Source organism: Dasypus novemcinctus, chromosome 25, assembly GCF_030445035.2.
Source record: "Dasypus novemcinctus isolate mDasNov1 chromosome 25, mDasNov1.1.hap2, whole genome shotgun sequence".
NCBI classification, from domain to species: Eukaryota; Metazoa; Chordata; class Mammalia; order Cingulata; family Dasypodidae; genus Dasypus; species Dasypus novemcinctus.
Window position 1 is genome coordinate 62,270,291 of NC_080697.1, and position 24,054 is coordinate 62,294,344.

Below are 24,054 nucleotides of genomic sequence, written 5' to 3' on the forward strand. Positions count from 1 at the left end.
GGTTCAAGCCCCGGGCCTCCTTGACCCGTGTGGAGCTGGCCCAAGCGCAGTGCTGATGTGCGCAAGGAGTGCCGTGCTACACAGGGGTGTCCCCCGCGTAGGGGAGCCCCACATGCAAGGAGTGCACCCATAAGGAGAGCCGCCCAGCGCGAAGGAGGGAGCAGCCTGCCGAGGAATGGCGCCGCCCACACTTCCCGTGCCGCTGACGACAACAGAAGCGGACAAAGAAACAAGACGCAGCAAAAAGACACAGAAAACAGACAACCGGGGGAGGGGAGGGGAATTAAATAAATAAAATAAATAAATAAATAAATCTTAAAAAAAAAAAAAAAAAAAAAGCAGCATGGTACTAGTATTAAGATAGATACATCAATCAGTAGAATAGAATTGAGAGTCCAGAAATAAACCCTCAACTCTACGGCCAACCAAACCCACCAAAGCCATAATGGAACAAAACAGTCTCTTTGACAAATGGCATTGGGAGAACTGTGTATCTATAACCAAAAGGATGAAAGAGGATCTCCCTATCTCATTCCCTATACAAGAATCAACTCAAAATGGACCAAAGACCTAAATATAAAAGCTGGATCGTAAAACCACCAGAAGAAAATGTAGGGAATCATCTTAAAGACCTTGTGGTAGGTGGTGGTTTCTTGAACCTTATACCCAAAGCATGAAGAACAAAAGAGAAAAATAGATTAATAGGACCTCCTCAAAATTAAACACTTTTGAAAAAGAAAAATTGAAAACTTTTGCACCTCAAAGGACTTTATCAAAAGGGTGAAAAGACACCCAACTAAATGGGAGAAAACATTTGGAAATTAATATCCATGATATATAAAGATATGCTACAACTCAACAATATAAAGACAGACAACCCAATTTAAAAATGGGAAAAAGGCTTGAATAGACATTTGTCCAAAGAAGAAATACAAATGGCGAAAAAACACATGAAAAAATGTTCAACATCACTAGTGATTAGGGAAATGCAAATCAAAGCTACAAGATATCATTTCACACCTATCAGAATGGCCACTATCAAAAAGATAGAGAACCACAGGTGTTGGGAGGATGTGGAGAGACAGGAACACTTATTCACTGTTGGTAGGAATGTAGATGGTACAGCCACTGTGGTGGACTGTTCGGCAGTTCCTAAGGAAGCAGAATACAGATTTGCCATGTGACCCTGCAATACCACTACTGGATATAAAGCCAGAAGAACTGAGAGCAGTGACACAAACAGACATCTGCACACCAATGTTCACAGCAGCATTATTCACAATTGCCAAAAGTTGAAAACCAGGTGTCCATCAAATGATGAATGGATAAACAAACCGTGTTGTATTCACATGATGGAATATTATGCAGCTGTAAGAAAAATGAAGTCGTGAAGCACATGACAACATGGATGAACCTGGAGGACATTATGTTGAGTGAAGCAAGCCAGGCACAAAAGGACAAATATTGTATCACTACACTACTATGAACTATATTGTATAATCTCATGAAGTTACTAACTTGAATATGGGTCACCAGAAAATAAAATGAGTTTAGAGAAGGAAAACTGAGGGTTAACTTGTACAGAATTGGTAAAAATGATTTGTGTTATCTTTGGAAATAAATAGAATGTGCAACATAATGTTTGTAATTAGCAGTACTATTATGTGGGTATGAAAGTGGTTTAAAGGGAAAGTCTAAGATCATGTATATTACTAAAAGGAAGGTTAAAAAGTGTAACACGGAATTGTACAGCATAATAAAAGCACAAATGAATTATGAATATGGGGAATATTGCATATAACAGAGTTTTTCTTTGAAATTGAACTAACATGTTAATACTATAAAATGTTAATGTCAGACAAAAAAATTATGCTAAGAAACCAGAATCAAAGTACTACATATTGTATGAGTCCATTTATATAAAATGTAAGTATAAATCAATTTATAAAGACGGAATTAGATTAGTGGTTATGTAGGGCTGTGGAAGGAATACTAAGGGTTGTGGAGTTTTTTGGAGTAACAAAATTTTCTAAAACTTTTTGTGGTGATGAAGGTACAACATTGTGATTATACCAAAAGCCACTGATTATACACTTCAGATAGATTGTATGGTATGTGAATATATCTCAGTAAAACTGCTTAATAAATAAATAATTGTGCAAGAATAGCCAGAAATAGCAGCTACGTACAACAGGAGAAACAGATTAAGAGGTGAAGAACTTTGTATTTTGTTTATTATTATTGAAATAATGAAAATGGTCTGATAATGAAGTGATTGTACAACTATGTGATTGTACCAAATTCCAATGATTGTTCACTTTGGATGAATTGTATGCTTTATTAATATGTATCAATAAAACTGCTTTGTTAAAAAAAATAAAAATCACAGAAACATTCAGTATGCAAAGAAGAAAAACCAAGACCATCAAAGGGATGAACTAGTTTGTGTGACTGCATTCCATTATTTTTGAAAAACTGTTAAAACAATTAACAATTCCTATTCCAACCATTAATAAAATTTCCACAAAAAGATAGAGGTGTACTTTTACCAGAGTTTGTAAAGGGCATCCTCCCCAAACCCGAAAACTTCTAAAGAATCAACTGTAACAAACAGCTGTTTCATGATAACAGAAGTTTGCAGATGTTTACAGAAACATGCATATTACATACTACAATATATTTGTTCATTATCTTTCCTTTATAATTTTCACGTACAAGTTGATGGTTCATAAAGAATTTTAAAAACAAAACAGCTAGGATTAGCTCTTTTTAGTTACTATTCTTTCTTTTCATTATTATGCATTCTGAAATTTATAACAAAGTTTCCCTTACCTGATATGGACATGGAATGTGATATTCTCTGCAGCGTTCCTGTATCCATGTTGTCTCCCAGATGCCACGGTAAGCTTGTTCATAAAAGTAGCATCCAATAACAACCAAGAGTGGTACAAGATAAAGAATGCTGAAAACACCAATCCGGATCATAAACTTCACCAATTTATCTTGGTTCTCCTTTTCTAATGGAATCTCAATTCGAACTCTGTTTAGGGATATAATGCCAGCTAGAAGGAGAGAAACCCCAACTACCACATATAGGCAGAGGGGAGCAAGAACAAAATATCTCAATGCATCAACATCGTAGAGGCCAACAAAACACACGCCACTAATATTGTCACCTTCAATTTTATTCATTGCTAAAAGGATGATAGTTAGAGTTCCAGGGATGCCCCACGCACTGGCGTGAAATAGCAATGCTTTCTTCTCAATAGCTTCACTACCCCACTTTGGCACAGCTGCTAAGAACCATGTGATGGTAAGAATTACCCACCAAACGCTGCCAGCCATAGTAAAGAAATAGAGTACCATAAAAAGCATGGTACAGGCTTTGTTATGAGATCCTTGTGTCACGGTGGAAGCTTTATACTGTGCAGGGATAGATGCATTGCAGGCTACTCGGTCCTCAAGCAAAAACCCAATAAAGAAAATTAAGGATACCATCATGTAGCAGACAGCATAAAATATAATAGGTCTTTCAGGATAGCGGAATCTTGTGACGTCAATCAAAAAAGTTAAAAAAGTAAACAATGTGGCTGAGAGACAAATGATTGAAATCAATCCTATGAAATATCGAGCAAATGAAAGTTCTTCTCTCCTAAAGTACATATTTGGACAAGGAGGTGAACAATCACGCACGTGCAAAAAGGAATAACCAAGTTCAGGATCAATTTTCAACTCTCGAGGACACCAAAAGCCATAGTCCCTCTGAACTGCTCCTGGGGCTCCATCAGTAGGCTCTCCAGCTAAACTCAAATCCACAAGCCGAGGATAGGGCTCATCACAGTCTGGGAACCTAGAAAAATACGAAATGAAAACCACTTTACTCTCTGAGACATCTGTTACCTAACAATTTGAATTTCCGAATTTAGCACCCATGACCTTATTTATTCATATATTCTTGGAGTGGAATTAAAATAAGTATTAGGAATAAAGTAGATGGTGATATCTTATTTGTGGGCCTGACAACTAGATTTCCCATATTTGACAAAAATATGATGTTATACATAATTCTGTTTTGGCTTCAAAACATTACTCTGTTAAAATGGTAACATGTAGCAATCAAGGAATAGCAGAGTTAATAGAATATTTAATTAGGATACACCTATTACAGTAAGATTTCAAAATATAAAAATATATAGTCACAATGATATAGCTCTTTTTCTATTCTTTAGTTTTATCTAACTTTGAACAGCACAGTACCTAAAGTTCCTCTTTTCTAATCTTCAAATATAGTCTAGTCCTGAATTTACCAGAGATCATATAGAGTTTACTTAGGATGTTATCAAGTTAAAAATCTTCCCATAAATGTGTTGCTCAAGGTGCTTTGAGTTAATTAGCATTAAAAATCCTTGCAAGTATTTTAACAAGGTTCCCCAGGTGATTCACAGCAATAAAAGTTTGAGATGTACAGTTCTGTATGTTTTTGTGCTAAAAATCTCACATGAGTTCTGCCATCAGCTCTCAGAACCATTTACTAATCCATCCGAAGGCTGAGATATTACTGTAAAAGGAGCCTGTACTTCCATCAAAGATTAAAAGGATGAGATAGCATGTAAAAACAGCACCTAGCTTCTTCGATGCTTAATTGGTGTATAATAAATATTAGCTACCCTTGTTGCTAATGAATATTCTGCGTCTCTAAAGAAATTTCGTGAAAATGTCACCCCCAAATCATGACTATATATTTAAATTAATGATACTTTACTTCCTAAAGATTTAAAAGTTACTGATACTTTGAATGGGATGCTATTTGATAATAAAACTAATCTGAATTACGAAAACTAAAAAAAAAAAAATCCTTGCAAGAGGCTCCATTTTTGGAACTTTTCTTCCCTTTTTACATTTGCTCTCTGCTTATACTATTGGTTAGTGAAAGGTCTTCTAGGTCTCTAATGTCAAATAGTTCTCTCCTATCATTCCTGATTTCTCTCCAGCTCTACTGTAGTACCTAACTCCATTAATCGAAAACTTCAGTGTGCATAAGAGAATCTTAGGGATGTTTTTTAAATGCAAATTCCTGGTTTCCACTACCACAAATCATACTTCAGTATGCCTATGGTTAGGGCCCAGAAATCTTTATTTTTAACAAGTTTCCAGAGGGAGCAGATCCACAAATACTTGATAAAGTGTCATAGTCTCAGGATTAAAAAAAAAAACAAAAAAAAAAACCTGGTATGTTGCAGATGTACTTAATATGATCAAGGACAACAGTTTCATGAATTTCCTTCATCTTCAAATTTCTTGCCATCAGTTTCTAAGCCTTCAGACTCCCCACTAACTAGACACTACTAAATAATAATTCGCATGATGTAGAAACTATCACTAGTATTAAGACTGCAAAATATACAAATAACTTTTCCTATGGTCCTGATTAATATAGTCAAATCTTTTATATTCAAATACAAACCATTTTCTTCACAGGACTTGGAATTATAAAGCCAAAGTACAAAAACTTATGTTCAAGTATTTATTGGAATCATGCAGTATAATAGGGATTAAAGACAGAAAGAAACAAGATCTCCATCCTTGAGTCTAAAGAAGACATGAACTTGTAAACAGTACAAACACAGCAGTGTAATATATGAAGCAATCAAAATGTACGTAAGGAATAACAATGATAAAGAGAAGGAATAGCTATTTCAGGGGAAAGGATTATGAAAGACTTCAAAGAGTAAGTTCCTCAGAATTTTGAATGAGGATTTATCAGGTAAAGAATGGCCATTTTAGCAAGCAAATGGAACAAAGGCACTGAGGTCTGACAAGGGTATGCTTAGTACAGCTGGAGCATGAAGTGTGCAGGACTTGTGACAGGATATGACATTGAAAAGTAAGAATATTGCAGAAATAAATACATAGCTAGGTAGATAAACAAATATATCTGCGTATGTATATATTTACATAAATGGAAACATTAAAAACCATACAAAGTAATACTACTATACTCTGTTTATATTTTTATATATCCAATTGTCAACTCAACACATACTGTTGGATATTTAATAGTCACTTCAATCTTTAACATTTCTAAAAATCAAACTCTTGATTTCCACTTGTTAATTTTCCCCATTTCCTTCTTTCAGTTGCTCAGGCAAAAAACCTTGGGCCCATCCTTGATGGCAGTTCTCTCTTATATACCACATCTGATCTGCCAGCAGTTCACACTGCTCGATGTGGTAACATACTCAGTATCTGGCACACCCCTTCCTCCGCTGCTGCCACCTAGATGAAGCACCAGAGCCTCTTCCTAGGCTTCCTGCGGTGGCCTCCAACTGATCCCTCATCTCCACACAGCAGCCGCAGTGATCTCCTCAGCTCATGATCAGGCTTCTGGTAAAAACCCTCTAATTGCTCCCCATCTCACTGAGAATCAAGTCAAAATTCTCTACCACAGCTGCAAAGTGCTATTAAATCTGACCTTCCCCATTACCGTTCTGGTCCTACTGCCTTCCATCCTCACTCACTTTGCTCCAGCCTCACTAATCCCCTTGTCACTCTGTGAATACTCCAAGCATGCTTCTGCTTCAAACCCTTTGCACACTGTTCTTCCTTGGTCTGCACTATTCTTCCCCCAGGGATTTGTATAGCTGTTCTCTCACCTCATTCAGGTCCTTATTCCGATGCTTCCTTATCAGAAAGGCCCACCCTGATGACACTAGAGAAAACAGAGGCTCACCACTTCCCTGTATCGTATCTCTATAACCTAACAACTCTTTCTTATTACTATATGGCATTACGTATTTATTTTTATCTCCCACCACTATTACCACCAATAGAATTTTAGCTCCGGGACTTTGTTTAGCTCACTGCTCATCTTCAGGACCTAGAATATAGTGCCAAACATAGAAGACAGTCAATCAGTATTTGTTGAGTTAATGAATGTTGTGGTGGTTTGAAACTGTATGTACCCCCAGAAAATCATGCTCTTAAAGCTGGTCCACTCCTGTGGGTGTAAATCTATTGTGGTGGGACCTTTTGCTTCGGTGACTTCAATTAAGGCATGGCCCAGGATGCGTCTTAATGCTCTTACTGGAGTCCTCTCTAAACAGGATGAATACCAAGAGAGACACAGAAGCTGAGAGAAAAAGCCCGGGAAGCAGGAAGCTAAAAGTGACGAGACCTGGAGAAGGGAGGGCCCACCAGACGCCGCCAGGGCCTTGTCCCGTGACAAAGTCCAGATCACCAGCAGCCAGTCTTTGGGAAGAAAGCATCACCTTAATGTGCCTAGATTTGGACATTTTCATGGCCTCAGAACTTCAAGCCTGAAAACTAATAAATCCCCATTGTAAAAGCAAACCCATTTCTGGCATATTGCATTCCAGCAGCCAAGCAAACTAAAACAAATTTTGGTACCAGGAATGGTGTGGTATTATTACAAATACCAAAAATGTGAAAACGGCTTATGGATTGGATGTATGGGAAGAATCGTGAGGTGCTTGACAAAAAGGCCCAAATTGCTTTGAAGAAGACTGTTGGTAGAAAAACAGACTACTGGATGCTAGAGATACTTCTGATGAGGCCTTAGACACAAACGAATGTGTCACTGCAAACTACAAGAAAGGCGACCCTTGTTCTAAAGTGGCAGAGAACTTGGCAAAATTACATTCCGATCGAGTGGAAGTTAGAGTTTGAAAGTGACAAGCTGAGGAGATTTCCAAACTAAATGGGGATGGTGTGACTTGATTTATCCTTGAAGATTATAATAAAAGTAAGAGGAAAGGGATAAACTGAGAACTGAACTCCTAGGCATGAAGAAACCAGTAACTGATGGTTTGGAAAATTCTGAACTTCTGGAAAAACAAATCCCCAGAGCATAGTGCCCCATGTGAGGACTTAACTGAACATGGAACCCGTAGGCCGTTTCAGTGCAAGTCAGGATTGGAAATTCCAGGAGGGATCTGTGGAAGGTCTCACTGTCTGACAGTTGGGATCAGTATACTACATGCAAAAACTGAGAGTTTTTTTGTGAGCTCTGTATGAACGGAACCACTACCAGCCTGGACTAAAAGGGACAGAAAAGGAATGAATTGAAGGAAAATGATTTCAAAGGTGAATCGTGGGAGCTGAGGTCTGGAATGAAGACATCCGCTCAGGCCACAAGAGCGAGCCACCCGTGTGTGTGCAAAGGGCGCGCACGCAGAGGGTGACCTTTCTGCCCCACTGTCAGGAAGAGGCTGCTGCCCCGGTCTTGAGAGAGGGAGGAGCACACTTCCTGGGCCTGGGAAGTGTCTGGCCAGCACCCCGCTGTCTAAGGGCGTTGAGCCTGTGCCCGGGGGGTTACGGAGAGTCTGGCCTCCACCCCAGTTTTCTCGGAGGCTGGAGGCTAGAGTTCGGCCACCACCCAGATGCTTGACGAGGGTGAAGCCAAGCATGGCTGCTGTGCAAGCACTTCCCACAGAGGGGTCCAGGACTTCCAGCAGCCAGTCTTCAGGAGGAAAGCACTGTCTTGACGGTGCTTAGATTTGAACATTTTCATGACCTCAGAACCACAAGCTAATAAATCGCCACTGTAAAAGCAAACCGATTTCTGGCATACTGCATCCCAGCAAACTAAAACAATTGTTTAATGAATATATTCATAAACAACCCAAGTAATCAGAAAGATGATTTAGGAGCCTGTGGAAGACAGGTTAAGCTGAGCAAAAATGGGGGCTGGAATTAAAGCCAGCCAAGATAGCAGGAATAAGACAGATTTGAAATTAATTAAATAAAAGCAACATGATTTATAATTGATTGTAGAGGAGGCTGAGGTCAATGAAGGAGGAATAGAAAATGACATTCATTCTCTGGACTGACAATGTGATAGCCAGATCCTGAGCCTCAACAGACTCCAGCACCTACAATCTGATTTATTGGACTTACCACACTCAGCTAAGATGGAGTTGAAGAAGGACAACCACCACACCATGGAGCCTAGAGTGATTACAACTGAAAATGGGAGGATTGCATCCAGCATCCAGGTGGAATCTGACCCTCCTCTTGACATAGAGGTGCAATGGACACAACCAATCCAATGTCCACATAGAAGAGGTGGCATTGGAATGGGAAAAGTGGACATAGTGGACGAAGGGTATGGGGAAAGGCAGGAAGAGATGAGAGGTGGAGGCGTCTTTGGGACATGGAGCTGCCCTGGATGGTACTTCAGAGGCAATCACCGGACATTGTAAATCCTCACAGGGCCCACTGGATGGAATGGAGGAGAGTATGGGCTATGATGTGAACCAATGTATATGAGGTGCAGAGGTGCCCAAAGATGTACTTACCAAATCCAATGGATGTGTCATGATGATGGGAACGAGTGTTGTTGGGGGGGGGAGAGGGGGGGTGGGGGGATGGGGTTGAATGGGACCTCACATATATATTTTTAATGTAATATTATTACAAAGTCAATAAAAAATAAAAAAATTAAAAAAAAAAAAGAAAAAAAAAAAAGAAAATGACATTCATTAACAAAATGAATGAGATCAATTTTATACATGCTGAAATTTGGGCATCTGAGACAAATTCAGATTAGCATTTCTAATGGCTGCTGGATATGCAGATATAAAGCTTAGCAAGGAACAGTCAGGGCTACAGATTGAGATTTGGGAGCCATCAGTGTATGAAAAATAGTTAAAATCAGTGCGAAGAGATTGTCTGGGGAAAGCATGCCAAATTACCTAAGAAAAGGTTTAGAATTCTGGGAAGCAGAATTCTGTGAAGAGACAGAAAGAGGAAGAGGATCCAAGAAAGGAAATTGAGAAGGATTGGTCTGAGATTAACAGTCCACAGTACTTCACACATGAGTGTCTAAATGACTTTTTTTTTTTTTTTTTTTAGGAAAGCAGGACAGGCTGAGGTTAAGGAGAATGAGGGTAATATCTTGGTTTGAAGTGAACAAATTTCATGTAGCTGCTGAGGAGAATGAGCAGAAGTTTTCCTAGCCAAAGATAAGCAGTGATAAACAAATAAAATTTCTAAGGTTTGAATCAATAAATATGTAAGCATAATGACTGCGTTGATCTAGGATGGAGTTTGAACAAGTACAGTGGAAGGAAGGATGAGTTTAAATTGTTAGGAAAGTATATTTCAAGTGATAGACTACAAAATCTAAGCTAAATAAGGAAATGAATGAGATAAGGAAGAGGACTACTAGAAGGGAAAAAGGCCTAACATCTGGAGTTGTCTATGAAGTTGAGAAGGAGGTACAGTAAGAATAAGGGTATTAGAAATATAGAAGAATGAAAGGTTGTTATGAGAAATCAGTTTGCCAAAATTTAAATTTCAGAGTTAGGCAATTCTAGGCAATGGTGGGGACATAAAATAAATTCAATCCTATCAAAACACATTAAGAAAAAACACCTGAAGTTTATGAGACTTCTACTTTTGTATTTAGGGTATTAAAATAAAAAGATCATTGAACAATGGGAGTTATATACAAGATACATAAAATAGAGCCCAGGCAATTTATAACTCTAGTTATAAACATCAAGCAATTTGTAGACTTTTAAAGAGGGACTGTAGGGAAACGGACTGGGCCCAGTGTTTAGGGCGTCTGTCTACCACATGGGAGGTCCACGGTTCAAACCCCGGGCCTCCTTGACCCGTGTGGAGCTGGCCCATGCGCAGTGCTGATGCGTGCAAGGAGTGCCCTGCCACGCAGGGGTGTCCCCCTCGTAGGGGAGCCCCACGCGCAAGGAGTGCACCCATAAGGAGAGCCGCCCAGCACGAAAGAAAGTGCAGCCTGCCCAGGAATGGCGCCGCCCACACTTCCCGTGCCGCTGATGACAACAGAAGCGGACAAAGAAACAAGACGCAACAAATAGACACAGAGAACAGACAACTGGGGGGGGCAGAAATTAAATAAATAAATTAATTAATTAATTAAATTAAATTAAATAAAGAGGGACTGTAACAAGATGTTTGAGAGAGTAGATATATAGTTAGATGAGGATAGAATAGGTCAAATAGTTGGGAAAAGAGTAGACAGATAAGAAAAAGTTAATTGTCAATAAATTAACTAAAGAAAGTTAATACATATTATTTATTAAATTTCTTCATCTATCAAATGAAAGTAACATTTGCTTTACCTATCTCCAAGAGCTACTGTCAGAATTTTAAAAATTATTTTTAAATAATTTTGGCAGGGAAGCAGATATGGCTCACATGATTGGGCTTCCACCTACCACATGGGAGGTCCCAGGTTCAGTTCCTTGTGCCTCCTGGAGAAGGCAAGCTGGCGTGATGGGCAGGTCCTGCGAGCTGACACAAGATGATGCAACAAACAGATACAAAGAGGAAAGACAATGAGAGACAAGACAAACCAGGGAGCTGAGGTGGCTCAAGCAATTGAGCGCCTCTCTCCCACATGGAGAGCTGATGTAGCAAGATGACTCAAAAAAAAAAAAAAAAAGACACAGATTCCTGGTGCACTGACAAGAATGCAAGTGGAAACAGAAGAACACACAGTGAATGGACACAGAGAGCAGACAACAGGGGGCGGGAAGGGGAGAGAAATCAAAAATAAATAAATAAAAAATACACAAAAAACAAAAAAATTAAAAATGAAACATTGCAGCCTCTGAGGAAGACAGTTTGGCGGTTTCTCAGGAAGCGAAATATAGAACTGCCACATGATCCAGTAATTCCTTTACAAGGAACATATCCAGAAGAACTAAAAACTAGGACACGAACAGACATCTGCACATCAATGTTCATAGTGGCGTTGTTCACAATTGCCAAAAGATGGAAACAACCCAAGTGTCCATCCACCAATGAATGGATAAACAAAATGTGGTATATATGTACAATGGAATACTATGCTACAATAAGAAGAAACAAAATTGGGACATATGTGATAGCATGGATGAGTCTTGAAGACATTATACTAAGCGAAGTAAGTCAGACACAAAAGGACAAATATTGCATGGTCTCATTAACATGAACTAAATACAAATAATAAATGCGGTCACCCCTCGGGCTGAAGTGTGGTTTGCTGGCCTGGCGGGGGAGCAGCCGCGGTAGGCCAAGCCGCTGCCCCCATAATAGGGTGGCTGGTCGGACTCACCGCCACCCCTGAAGGGAGCTCGGCATGGGCGCAGAGTGCCCTCGGGTCTCCCCTTCTCGGCAGCCATGCTTCCGCGGCCGCCCCTCCTCCCAGATGGCGCCACCCGATGCCTGTGGGGCGGCACCCTTCTTCTTCTTTCTCCCTGCGCAGGCGCAGGGCGGAAAATTCCAGTCTGCCCTTTTCCCCTCCCCCGACAGCAGCAACAGCCAGGCGTGGGTGGGAAACTCCAGTCTGCCCTCCACCCCAGCAACAGCAGCCACCAATCCCTAAACCCTGCCCCTTCCCCCAGCAACAGCAACAGCCAATCCCTAACCACCACCCCTCCCCCGTCCAGTACCGCCCACTGACCTTTCGCCGGCAACCAATCAGAACAGGGCGTGGCTTCGACCAATCAGCCTTCCCCAGCCCCTATAAAACTGTTGCCTCTCCCTCAGTAAAATGGACTTGCGTGTTTACCTTGTCTCCGCGGTAGTTCTTCTGCCGTGCGCCCTCCAGTCCTGAGAGCCCCCGACAAGGGCCTGGCCTCCCTTGTCCCCAGTTCGTCGCCTGCTTCTCCGGGCGACCCCTTCGTCGCCGGCTTCGCCGGGCGACCCCGTCAGCCGAACCGCGCAACCCCTGTGAGACCGATCCCTCGTCTGCTGCCGGACCGACCCCTCGTCCCAAGTGGGACCGACCCCTCGTCCCAAGCGGGACCGACCCCTCGTCCAGAGCTGGACCGACCCCTCGTCCGCAGCCAGACCCCACCTCTACCAACCGAGCAAGCCGCCGCAAATAAACACATGGAATTAAAACCTAGAGTAGAGGTTATAAGGAGATAAGAGGTGGGTTGAGAAGAACTATGGATGCTTAATGTACATAGAAGTTTTAATTAACTTGACTGTAAAAGTGTGGAGATGGATAGAGTTGATAGTAACACATTAGAGCGAGTAACAACGGGTTTATAAATGGGATTGTGACTGAAAAAGGTAGTCTGGGGAAGTAAATGTCAGTAGAAAGCAAGCTAAAGAATAATCTAGGGACTGAATAACACAGTGAGTCCAGAGGTGGTTGAGAATTGTGGTTAAGGGTACAAATGCAAGAGAGTCCTTCTGTTAGCTAGAGCAGATGTACATCACTATTGCAGGGTGATGGGAAAACTAAAATTGGTGTCTACCTATAGACTGTGGTTAACAGCAATACTATAATATTCCTGCATTAATGCCAAGCTATACTGTGTTGATAATGGAGGTGCATGGAAAAAGTGTGCCAAATGTATGCTATGGACCATGATTGGTGGTAATAGTCTGATGATATTATCTCATAATCTATAACAAATGTTCCACCAGGGTGTGGAGTTGTATGGGAAATCTACACATCTGCATGATTGTTTTGCAAGTTCACAATATCTGTAACAAAAATACTTTAAAAATACACTAAATGTAAGATAAGGAATATAGTTGGTAGTAATATTTTGACAATGTTCTTGCATAGTTTGTAACAAATGTTTCACACCAATGCAAAGAGTTGGTGGAGGGGTGATATATGAGACCCATGAGATGTTATGTATGTTTATTTTGTAAGTTCGCAATCTATACTATACACTTATCGTTTATGTGTGTTCATGTTATGAATGATATACTTCAATAAAATTTTTTTTTAAAAATGCATGGAACTATAATACACAAACAGTGAACCCTAAGTCAAACTATGGACTATACTTAATAGTACAATTAAAAAAATGTGTTTTTGGGAAACAGACTTTGGCCCAGTGGTTAGGGCGTCCGTCTACCACATGGGAGGCCCGCGGTTCAAGCCCCGGGCCTCCTTGACCCGTGTGGAGCTGGCCCATGTGCAGTGCTGATGCGCGCAAGGAGTGCCGTGCCACGCAGGGGTGTCCCCCGCGTAGGGGAGCCCCACACGCAAGGAGTGCACCCAAAAGGAGAGTCGCCCAGCGCGAAGGAGGGAGCAGCCTGCAGAGGAATGGCGCCGCCCACACTTCCCGTGCCGCTGACGACAACAGAAGCGGACAAAGAAACAAGACGCTGCAAAAAGACACAGAAAACAGACAACCGGGGGAGGGGAGGGGAATTATATAAATAAATAAATAAATAAATAAATAAATATGTGTTTTTATCAATTGTAACAAATGTCCCATATGCAAGGTGTTGGTGATGAGGTGATATATGAGAATCCTATATTTTATGCATGATTGTTTTATAAACCCACAACTTCTCTAACAAATAAAAATAAATAAATGAACAAAATGAAAGAGAAAATAATGTTCAGTACAGCATTGCTTGCAAAAAAAGTGGAAACAACTTAAACAACCATCAGCAGGTAATGGTTCAATAACTACAGTATGTTAATACAACTGGCCTCTATATAGCAATTAAAAAGAATAACCTAACTTACAGACACATGTAAAACAAAATTATTGTTGATGGATATGTACATAGGTAGAAAGGGTATAAAAACAAAGATGGGAATGATTAACAACAAAATTTAAGATAAACATTACCTCACTTCTAGGGAGGAAAGATGGGAATGAGATTAAGACGGGTACCAAGGAATCATCAACTCTATCTGTATTGTTTTCTTTTTAAAAAAGAAAAAAAAAACACCAACACAAAATGTTGAGATTGAATAAAGCTAGATAATAAAAAATGCATATTCATCTTAGTATTCTTTATCCTTGAAATATTTCAGAATACCACTATTATATATAAAAAACTATAGTTATATAATTACTAATAATATAATGCTCTTTCACATTATCCTATCAATAACATTTCCTAATAAACAGATCCTCAATCTTTAGGAAATGCTTAGCACCTCCTAGTGGAAGTAACATGAAAAGCATGTGACATTTCCGGGATATGGCATGTTAATGCATGACAGAAAAACAGAACTGACACAACTATCTCAATCATTAACACAAATCATAAAAGTCACTATCTTCTCTATATCTTTCTGTATTTTCTAATATTTCTTAAAGGGAACTACATTTATAATCAGGAAAAAAATTTAAAAGGGGAAATCTACTAATTGTCTTGATTATATATTTCTTAATTTAATTCTTTAAAATATTTTATAATAGAAACTTTTCCTTTTTCTATGTTTTTCATCTCATGCTTCTAAATTTCTAAGGAACTGAAAAATTTTGAGGCTATGAAACTTCTGTTTAAAAGTGATGACTAGTGCTCGCTTCGGCAGCACATATACTAAAATTGGAATGATACAGAGAAGATTAGCATGGCCCCTGCACAAGGATGACATGCAAATTCGTGAAGTGTTCCATATTTTTAAATAAATTAAAGAAAAATAGGGAAAAAAATCAAAATAAAATAAAAGTGATGACTACTATGTATACTTTTCTGTATGTATATGTCAAACATTTTAAAAACTGGTGAAATGGAAGGCAATAAGTAATTTTAAACATAATGCAACAAATGAAATGATCCATGAAAAAGTATGACTTCGCACCTACTGCATTCCATATCTTCAGGCCAAGGAACACCAAACATCTCCATGAGCTTTGAACACTCGCTGTAAGCCCGCTGACATAGCCTCCGACAGGGGAGAGTGACACGTCCATATTCCATACAAATTGGAGCATAGAGTGCACAAAGAAATGGCCGGAAATCCCGAGAACAATCCAGATTCACCATAGGGTGGAATGGCTAGGAAAAAGTTAAAATTGAATAATTAGATATGAACTGTATATAAGTTAGAGCTTTCTACAGTATTACAGTTTTTACCATTTTAAAAAATTTCTGAAGGTTATTAAATTCTGAAGGGGAGTTTTTTTGTTTTCTTTTTAAACAAGACCCTCTTAAACTACCCTAAAAGATTCTGATTTGGTAAGTGTGAGGAAGATCCCAGAATCTACATATATTTTTAAATTGTTACAGTTGATACTAATACAGAGGCAGAGCTAAGGACCACTAATATATTATACAATATAATTCATTTTTATATAGAAAAATAATACAAAAGATATGCACCAAAATTTCCAAAGACTGATTACTGCTTGATAGTGAGATAACAAGAGATTTTCATTTTCTTTTTATATATTTCAATCTACATTTTCATTAAATAACATGTATCAATAAGAGAGGAAGGACAAGCAATAAAAGAAAGGGAGGGAGGGGGGAGGAAAGAAGTAATTATACATAAGTTATTTTGAGTGCAATGGGGAGGATATCTAACCTTTGTCTATTTTCTTGTCCTTTTACATTTTTCAAAACTTTTTATACAGAGTTCTTTAAACTCTGAAATCACATGACATTAATAGAACACTGTAAGCTGATATGAAGGAAAGAGAAAAATAGAGCAGTCCCAAACTTAAAACCATACTAAAATAATTATAACCATAGGAATAGATTAAATATCCCAAGAAATGTGCACCTGGGCTTTTGACTGTCAAATAATATTTCTACTTGTTTATATAATAGTTTCAAAATCAATGCTGATTTTGAACTGATAATGTATATTCTCACCACCATGCCTTTCAATTGAGTAACAATCTACTTATTTATGAAATGTTTTCCAGAGCCTCACATAAATAATGCAAAGATTAGAAGACATAGCCAAAAAAACAGGAGTAACTTTTATTTTTATTTTTTTTTTAAAGATTTATTTTATTTTTATTTGTTTAATTCCCCCCCTCCCCCGGTTGTCTGTTCTCCGTGTCTATTTGCTGCGTCTTGTTTCTTTGTCCGCTTCTATTGTCGACAGCGGCACGGCAAGTGTGGGCGGCACCATTCCTGGGCAGGCTGCACTTTCTTTCACGCTGGGCGGCTCTCCTTACGGGGCGCACTCCTTGCGCGTGGGGCTCCTCTACGCGGGGGACAACCCTGCGTGGCACGGCACTCCTTGCACGCATCAGCACTGCGCATGGGCCAGCTCCACACGGGTCAAGGAGGCCCGGGGTTTGAACCATGGACCTCCCATGTGGTAGACGGACACCCTAACCACTGGGCCAAGTCCGTTTCCCCAGGAGTAACTTTTAAAATGAGGTCAAAGTTGTGGTGGTTTTGAGCTGTATATATCCCAGAAAAAGCACGTCCTTAAATTTACTCAGTTCCTGTGGGTGTGAACCCATTGTATACAGAACCTTTCAGTGAGGTTTCTTCAGTTAAGGTGTGACCCACCTCAATCAGGATGGGTCGTGTAGCAGTTTGATATTACTGATGAATTCCAGAAAGAAATACTGGATGTTTGTAAACTGATCTTTTCTTCCGGGCATATTAGATTATATTGGATTCAGAGGTTTACTTAAGTAATCAGGTAAATCTCTTGTGCCAGTAGGGTGTTGGCCCCTTGGGCCAAGGGGCGGGGACTCACAGATAAAAGACATGGCAAAGGACAGAGTTGGAGGGTTTTTGATGTTAGAGTTTGATGCTCAAGCCTTAAGCTGGTGCCCCAGGAAGTAAGCTCACAGAGGAAACAGAAGCAAGCCCCAGGAAGAAAGGAACCCTGAGCCCCCAAAAAGAAGCCTGAAGAAGGGAAGAACCCAGGAAGCCTAAACCCTTGCAGACATCAACAGCCATCTTGCTCCAACACATGGAAATAGACTTTGGTGAAGGAAGTAACTTATGCTTTATGGCCTGGTATCTGTAAGCTCCTACCCCAAATAAATACCCTTTTTCAACCGATTTCTGGTATTTTGCGTCAACACCCATTTTGCGGACTAATATAGGTCTTAATCCTATTCCTGGAGTCCTTTATAAGCAGAATGAAATTTAGACAGAAAAAGAGAAAGCCAAAGGCAGCAGTCAGAAACAAAACATCGCTAGAACCAGAAGAAGAGAGGCCAGGGAGATGGCCACGTGAACTGCCATGTGACAGAGGAACCAAGAACCAAGGATGACTGGCGGTTGGCCCTGGAGTGTCAGTCTTCAGGAAGAAAGCATCACCTTGATGATGCCTTTTTTTTTTTTTTAAGACTTATTTATTGCCCCCTTGCCGCTTACACGCTCGCTACCTGTTCTCTGTGTCCATTCGCTGCGCGTTTTTCTGTGTCTGCTTGTCTTCTCTTCTCGTCTTCTTTAGGAGGAACTGGAAAACGATCCCGGGACCTTCTGACATGGGAGACTCTCAATCACCCAACGCACCTCAGCCCTGGCTTGTTGTGTCTTTCCCCGTCTCTCCTGTGTCTCTCTTTGTTGCATCATCTTGTTGCACCATGCAAGCCAGCTTGCTTTTCACCAGGAGGCCCCAGAATCCAACCCAGGATGCTCCATATGGTAGATGGGAGGCCCCAATCACTTCAGCCGCATCCCCTTCTCATGAATGATGTCCTGATATGAAATTTATCTTAGCCTCAAAACCATGAGTTTCCATTGCTTAATTTCCATTGCTTAAGCTTAAACACTTGCTTGAACAGCCCAGGAAATTGAAACAGAAGTTTTAGCTTTCAGTCTTGCAAGATTATAGAGACAAAACTGGAAATGAAAGAATATCTAGGAGAGAAGGAGGTGCCAAGGTTTGAGTGTGACACTGACCCCATTTATTGTTCAAGACATTTGAAAATTCTGAAGCTATACAGGGAGAGAGGTTAAAAACTAAAAAGAAAGCCTATGAACAAGAGAGTTGAAATCTGGGCAGTGTTATCAGGCTGAAGAGAAATGGATTTGAATGTTCAGGGGAACTGAACATTCCAGACTCTTAGCTAGAAGCCCTGGATGACTGTACCTTGGTAGGAGGGGCAAATCAGAGACACAAAGACTTACCAGAACTGCAACTCAAACTTGACTAAATTTAGTCTCTGAATAAAGGCAGTCAGTCCCAATTAATCTCCTAATTAAGAGAGAGTGAAATCTCTCTGGAGTTAAAAAAAAAAAAAAACCACCAATATTTTATATTATCTGGCACTCAATTAAAAATTATCAGGCAGTCCAAGAGAGGGCCATATAAGACTTAAAATCAAGAACAAAATATACATTTTGGTGATTAAGATACTGGAGATAACAGACGAAACAGTATAAACTGCGAAGAAATGAAATCATGAAGCCTATGACAACAAGCATGAATGTGGAGATTATGTTGAGCGAAGCAAGTCAGACACAAAAGAACAAATACTGTATGACTGTGCTTCTATGAACTAAATATATTGTGTAAACTCATAGAGTTAATAATTAGAATATAGGTCACGAGAAAACAGAATGAGGGTAGAGAATGGAAAGCTGAGGTTTAATCTGTGCAGAATTGGTAAAAAGGTTGTTAACCTGTGGAAATGAAAAGAAATGGTGAAAGCACATCGTAACTAGCAGAGCTGTTATACGGGTATGACAGTGGTTGCAAGTCTAAGGTCGTGTATATTACTAGAAGGTAAAAAATGTAATATGGGACTGTATAACATAGTGAAACCTCATATAAAAGATAAATATGAGTAATATTGCATATATAAGACTTTTTACAAAAATAAATACAAATAAACTAGAAAGACAGAAACAGAACAGCAGCTATGTACGGCAGGGGAACCACAGAGACTGAGAGGTGATGAAGGTTTTTTGGTTTGTTTTCTATTATTATGACTAAAATAATGAAAATGTTCTAAAAATGATTGAAGTATTGAATGCACATCTATGTGATTATACTAAATACCATTGATTGCACACTTTGGATGGATTTATGCCTTATTAATATGTATCAGTAAAATTGATTTGTTAATAAAAGGTAAAAAAATAGACAACTAAATTGTGGCATATTTATATAATTATTATACTGTAATGATAATAAATGAACTACTGCTATATAAAACATGATGGACTCTCATAAATATAACATTGAGCAAAAGAAGCCAAACATTGTATGATTCCAGCTATATATCTATATATATATTCCATCTATATATTCTAATGCAAGCAAAAATCATCTATGTTGACAGAAGTTAGAACAGGGGCTAGCTTTCACAGAGAGGAAGTTAAGGGGTAATAGGTGCTGGTAAGGTTCTGTTTCTCATTTTAAGACGGCTTGAGTGTGTAATTTTGTAAAAATTCATCAAAATTATAGTCTGCGAACTTGTTTGTTACACTTTAATATTTAAAATACGCTAGAAAAACTATTTTTAAACACTTCTGAAATATCTCCCACCAAAATTCTTCACACTAAAATACTGCTTTGAAAATTTGAGTTCTTCAGCGTTGATGGAATTACAACCTACATTTTTATTAAGTGCAAAAATACTCACTAAAGATTGCTCTTTTATTTTGATAACTGACCTAAAGTGATACTATTGAATTAAATGTTCAAATAAAGAAATATGCCCTAAGCAAAAGCCTTTGTATCTATAGTTGTTGATATATAATGGTGAATACAACAAATCTGTAACTTAAGGAAGACCTGAAAAGTGAAGTCAATGGCAAATAAATTGATTGGCCCCTCAGAGGAAACTGACAAAGATGTATCCTCCTGTACCATGCAAATACTCACTGTTCTTTGTGTATGTATGTCCCACCACCTTGGTCTCTCTTTTGTTGCATTATCATCTCGCTGAACGACTCATTAGCGCAGGCACTGGCTCACCCGGCGGGCAGTGGCTCACTGCACAGGCTGGCTCACCATGCAGGCACTCATGTGGGCATCCAGCTTATGACACAGGCACTTGGCAGGCATTCGGCTCACCGCACGGGCACTGGCTCACTGCACGGGCACTGGCTCACCGCACGGGCACTGGCTCACCGCATGGGCACTCGGCTCACCACACAGTCACTGGCTCCCTGTGCAGGCACACTCTCTTCTTACCTTTCACCAGGAGGCCCCAGGGATCGAATCCACATCCCATATGGTAGGTGGAGGCCTTATCACTTGAGCCACAGCTGCTTCCCTTTAATTTTTTTTTATTAGAGATGTTGCATGTTTACAGAAAAATTATGCAGAAAATAGTCTTTCATTCCACCCCCATTATTAACACTGTATATTAGCATGGTACTAATATTAGAATACTATTATAATTGTACTACTATAGGCCATAAATTACATTAGGGTTCACTGTGTTGTACAGCTCTACAGTTAAGTTTTTTTTTTTTCTTTTACTTTTAGTCTAGTAACATATATACATTCCTGATGATGGTGATGTTGAGCATTTCTGATGGGGCCTTCAGAATCCTCATGTAAAGTGTCTACTTACATGTTTTTGTCCATTTTTATTTATTAGAAATGATTCACAACCTCTTGTTAATTAGTAGGCTGCAAACATTTTTTCCCATTTGCATTGTTTATTTTTTGGAATGTCTTTTGATTTCTTGATTTTAATGTTCTCTTTTTAGTCCCTCTCAAACTGTAATGATAGAACTGTTTTTGTTTTATGTTGCTTTTGTGGGTTTTTTTAATGGTAGATGGAAATATTCTAAAATTAAATAAAATTATTAACATTTAAACATGGAATTCACAATAAAAAACATACATAACCTAAAATTTCCCTATTCATGCTAAAATACACAATTCAGTGGTGTTAATTACATTCACAATGTGTTATAATCACCAAAATTTTTCCATTGTCCCAAGAAAAAATTCTGTATCATTTAGGAATTAGTTCCCCATTGTCTACCTCCACCCTGGCTCTGGTAATTCAAACTCTAATTTCTGACTCTATAAATTTGCTTAATTATTTCATATCAGTGAGATCATACAGTATTTGTCCTTTTGTGTCAGGCTTATTTCATTCAACACAATGTCTTCAGGGTTCATCCATGTTGTCACATGTATTGGGACTTTACTTCTTTTTATGGTTGAATAATATACCACATTTTATTTAACCATTCATCAGTTAATGGGTCCTTGGTTTAATTCTACTTTTTGGCAACTGTGAAGAATGCTACTATGAACACTGGTGTGCAAATATCTATGTGAGTCTCTGCTTTCAATTTCTGGGTGGTATATATCTAGTAGTGAGATTGCTAGGTGTAGCAGTTTGATATTGTTTATGAATTTCAAAAATAGATATTGGATTATGTTTGTAAACTGGTCTGTTCCTCTGGGTATATTAGACTGTATTGGATTCAGAGGTTTCACTTTTACTTGATTAAATTATGATTAAGGGGAAGCGGGCATGGCTCAACTGATAAGAGTGTCCATCTCCCATATGGAGGATCCAGGGTTTGATACCCAGGGCCTCCTGACCAGTAAGCTGGCCCACGTGTAAGGACTACCCTGCCAGGCAGGGGTGTCCCCATGTAGGGGTGCCCCACGCATAAGGAGTGCACCCTGCAAGGAGAGCCACCCCACATGATAAAAGTGCAGCCTGCCCAGGAGTGGCACCGCACACATGGAGAGGTAACACAGCAAGATGACACAAAGAAAAAAAAAAGAGACGCAGTTTCCCAGTGCTGCCTGATAATGCAAAGGGACACAGAAGAACACACAGCAAATGGACACAGAGCAGACAAGGGAGGGAAGGGGAGAGAAATAAAATAAATCTTTAAAAAAAATTATGATTAAGGCTTTGATTGGGCCACGTCAGTAGGATGTTGAGTGGGTAGGGACCAACAGAAAAAACTACTCATCAGAATAAGAGTAAGTTGGAGTTTTTGGATGCTAGAGTCCCGGGAAGTAAACAAGCAGGAGAAGAACACAGAGGAATAGAGATGGCTCCTTAGACACCGCTGAGGCCCTGGGAAGAGAGGGAGCCTGATAGTCTACAGCTGACCTTGTGGAGAGAGCACAGCAGCTGAGCCTGGAGTGATACAAGCCCCAGGAGAGAGAAACTTATCCCAGCGTACAGCTGATATTGGAGGAAACCGGGACCATGGAGCCCTAAGAGGAAGAGAAAGCCCAGACCCTCGCAGATGTCAGCAGCGCTATTCACAACAGCCGACAGGTAGAAAGAACCCAAATGTCCACCAATGTATGAATGGAGAAACAAAATGTGGTAGATACATCTAATGAATTGTTACCTGGTCATAAAAAGGAATGAGGTACTTATATGTGCTGCAACAAGGATGAACCTTAAAAATATTAAACTAAGTAAAAGAAGCCAGACACAAAAGGTCATATATTGTATGATTCCATTTACATGAAATGCCCAGAAGAGCTAAAAACAGAAATGAATGTTGCCTGCCAGGGGAAGGAGGTCAGGGGGAATAAGGACTGACTGCTTAACGGGTAAAGGGTTTTCTTTTGGGGTGATGAAAATGGTTCAGAACTAGACAGAGAGGTGGCAGTTGCCCAACACTACGAATGTCATTAATGGAAATGAACTGTGTATTTTAAAATAGTTAATTTTATGTTACGTGAATTTTGCCTCAATAAAAACACAGGTGGGTGGAGGAGTAGGCAACTTAATAGATCTGTAGCAGGCCTTTGTGCGGATGTGAGGAACCCTGCTGAATATCCGGTTTTTAAATGCTAAGTGCTAGCATCTATTAATACATAGAAAGTAAACTGGAATGTCATTTTTAAAAGCAAAACAAAACATAGATGAATCTCAAAATCATTATGCTGAGTTAAGAATCCAGATACACAAGAAACAAGATACTGTATATGTTGACGTATATTCATTACACTCCCAGAAAATGAAAACTAATTCATAGTGACAATAGGCAGATCAGTACTTGGAAGAGGGAATAGAAAGAAGGGATACAAAAACTTCTGAGGTGATGCAAATGCTCTCTGTCTTGACTGTGGTAAATACATCTATCAAAACTCATCCAATTTTACACTTTAAATGGGTACAGTTATTGTATATAAATTATACCTAAATAAAGCTGCTACATAAAAACAAAATATAATATTTAATCAACAAATTGTTTTGGTTTTAACATTAACAATTGAGATACCTTAAATACTGTAATGTTGAAAACAAAATATATAAGATAAGTAACACTATGATAGCTCTATGTAGTAGAAAAAATGAACTTTAGGTGATTGAATTTTAAAAGATTCCTATTGAATACTTCCTTAAACAGTATTACCTTTGTTCACTAAATCAAGACTAGGGAATAAGAAGTTTACAAACTGAAAAGTAACTTTCT

At 39.2% G+C, this 24,054-nt stretch overlaps 1 protein-coding gene and 1 non-coding gene across 7 annotated transcripts in view; one reads left to right on the forward strand and one right to left on the reverse strand.

Annotated features, from left to right (window-relative positions):
* FZD3 (frizzled class receptor 3) overlaps positions 1 to 24,054 on the reverse strand; it is a 128,687-nt gene that overhangs the window by 85,761 nt on the left and 18,872 nt on the right. For 4 of the 6 annotated variants that reach the window (XR_011647418.1, XR_009183512.2, XM_058288077.2 and 1 more), the window contains exons 3-4: positions 15,563 to 15,759; positions 2,833 to 3,850 (exon numbers count right to left, since the gene is read on the reverse strand). Coding sequence is in view for 3 of the 6 variants with exons in the window: in XM_058288077.2 (XP_058144060.1) it covers positions 2,833 to 3,850; positions 15,563 to 15,759 (1,215 nt within the window). In the remaining 3 variants the exon portion in view is untranslated. The remainder of the gene's footprint in view (positions 1 to 2,832; positions 3,851 to 15,562; positions 15,760 to 24,054) is intronic. The other 2 variants (XR_011647419.1, XM_058288079.2) reach the window with 1 other exon arrangement.
* Positions 15,277 to 15,383, forward strand: LOC111763270 (U6 spliceosomal RNA). The gene has a single exon (XR_002796165.1). It is a non-coding gene; the product is annotated as a U6 spliceosomal RNA (small nuclear RNA).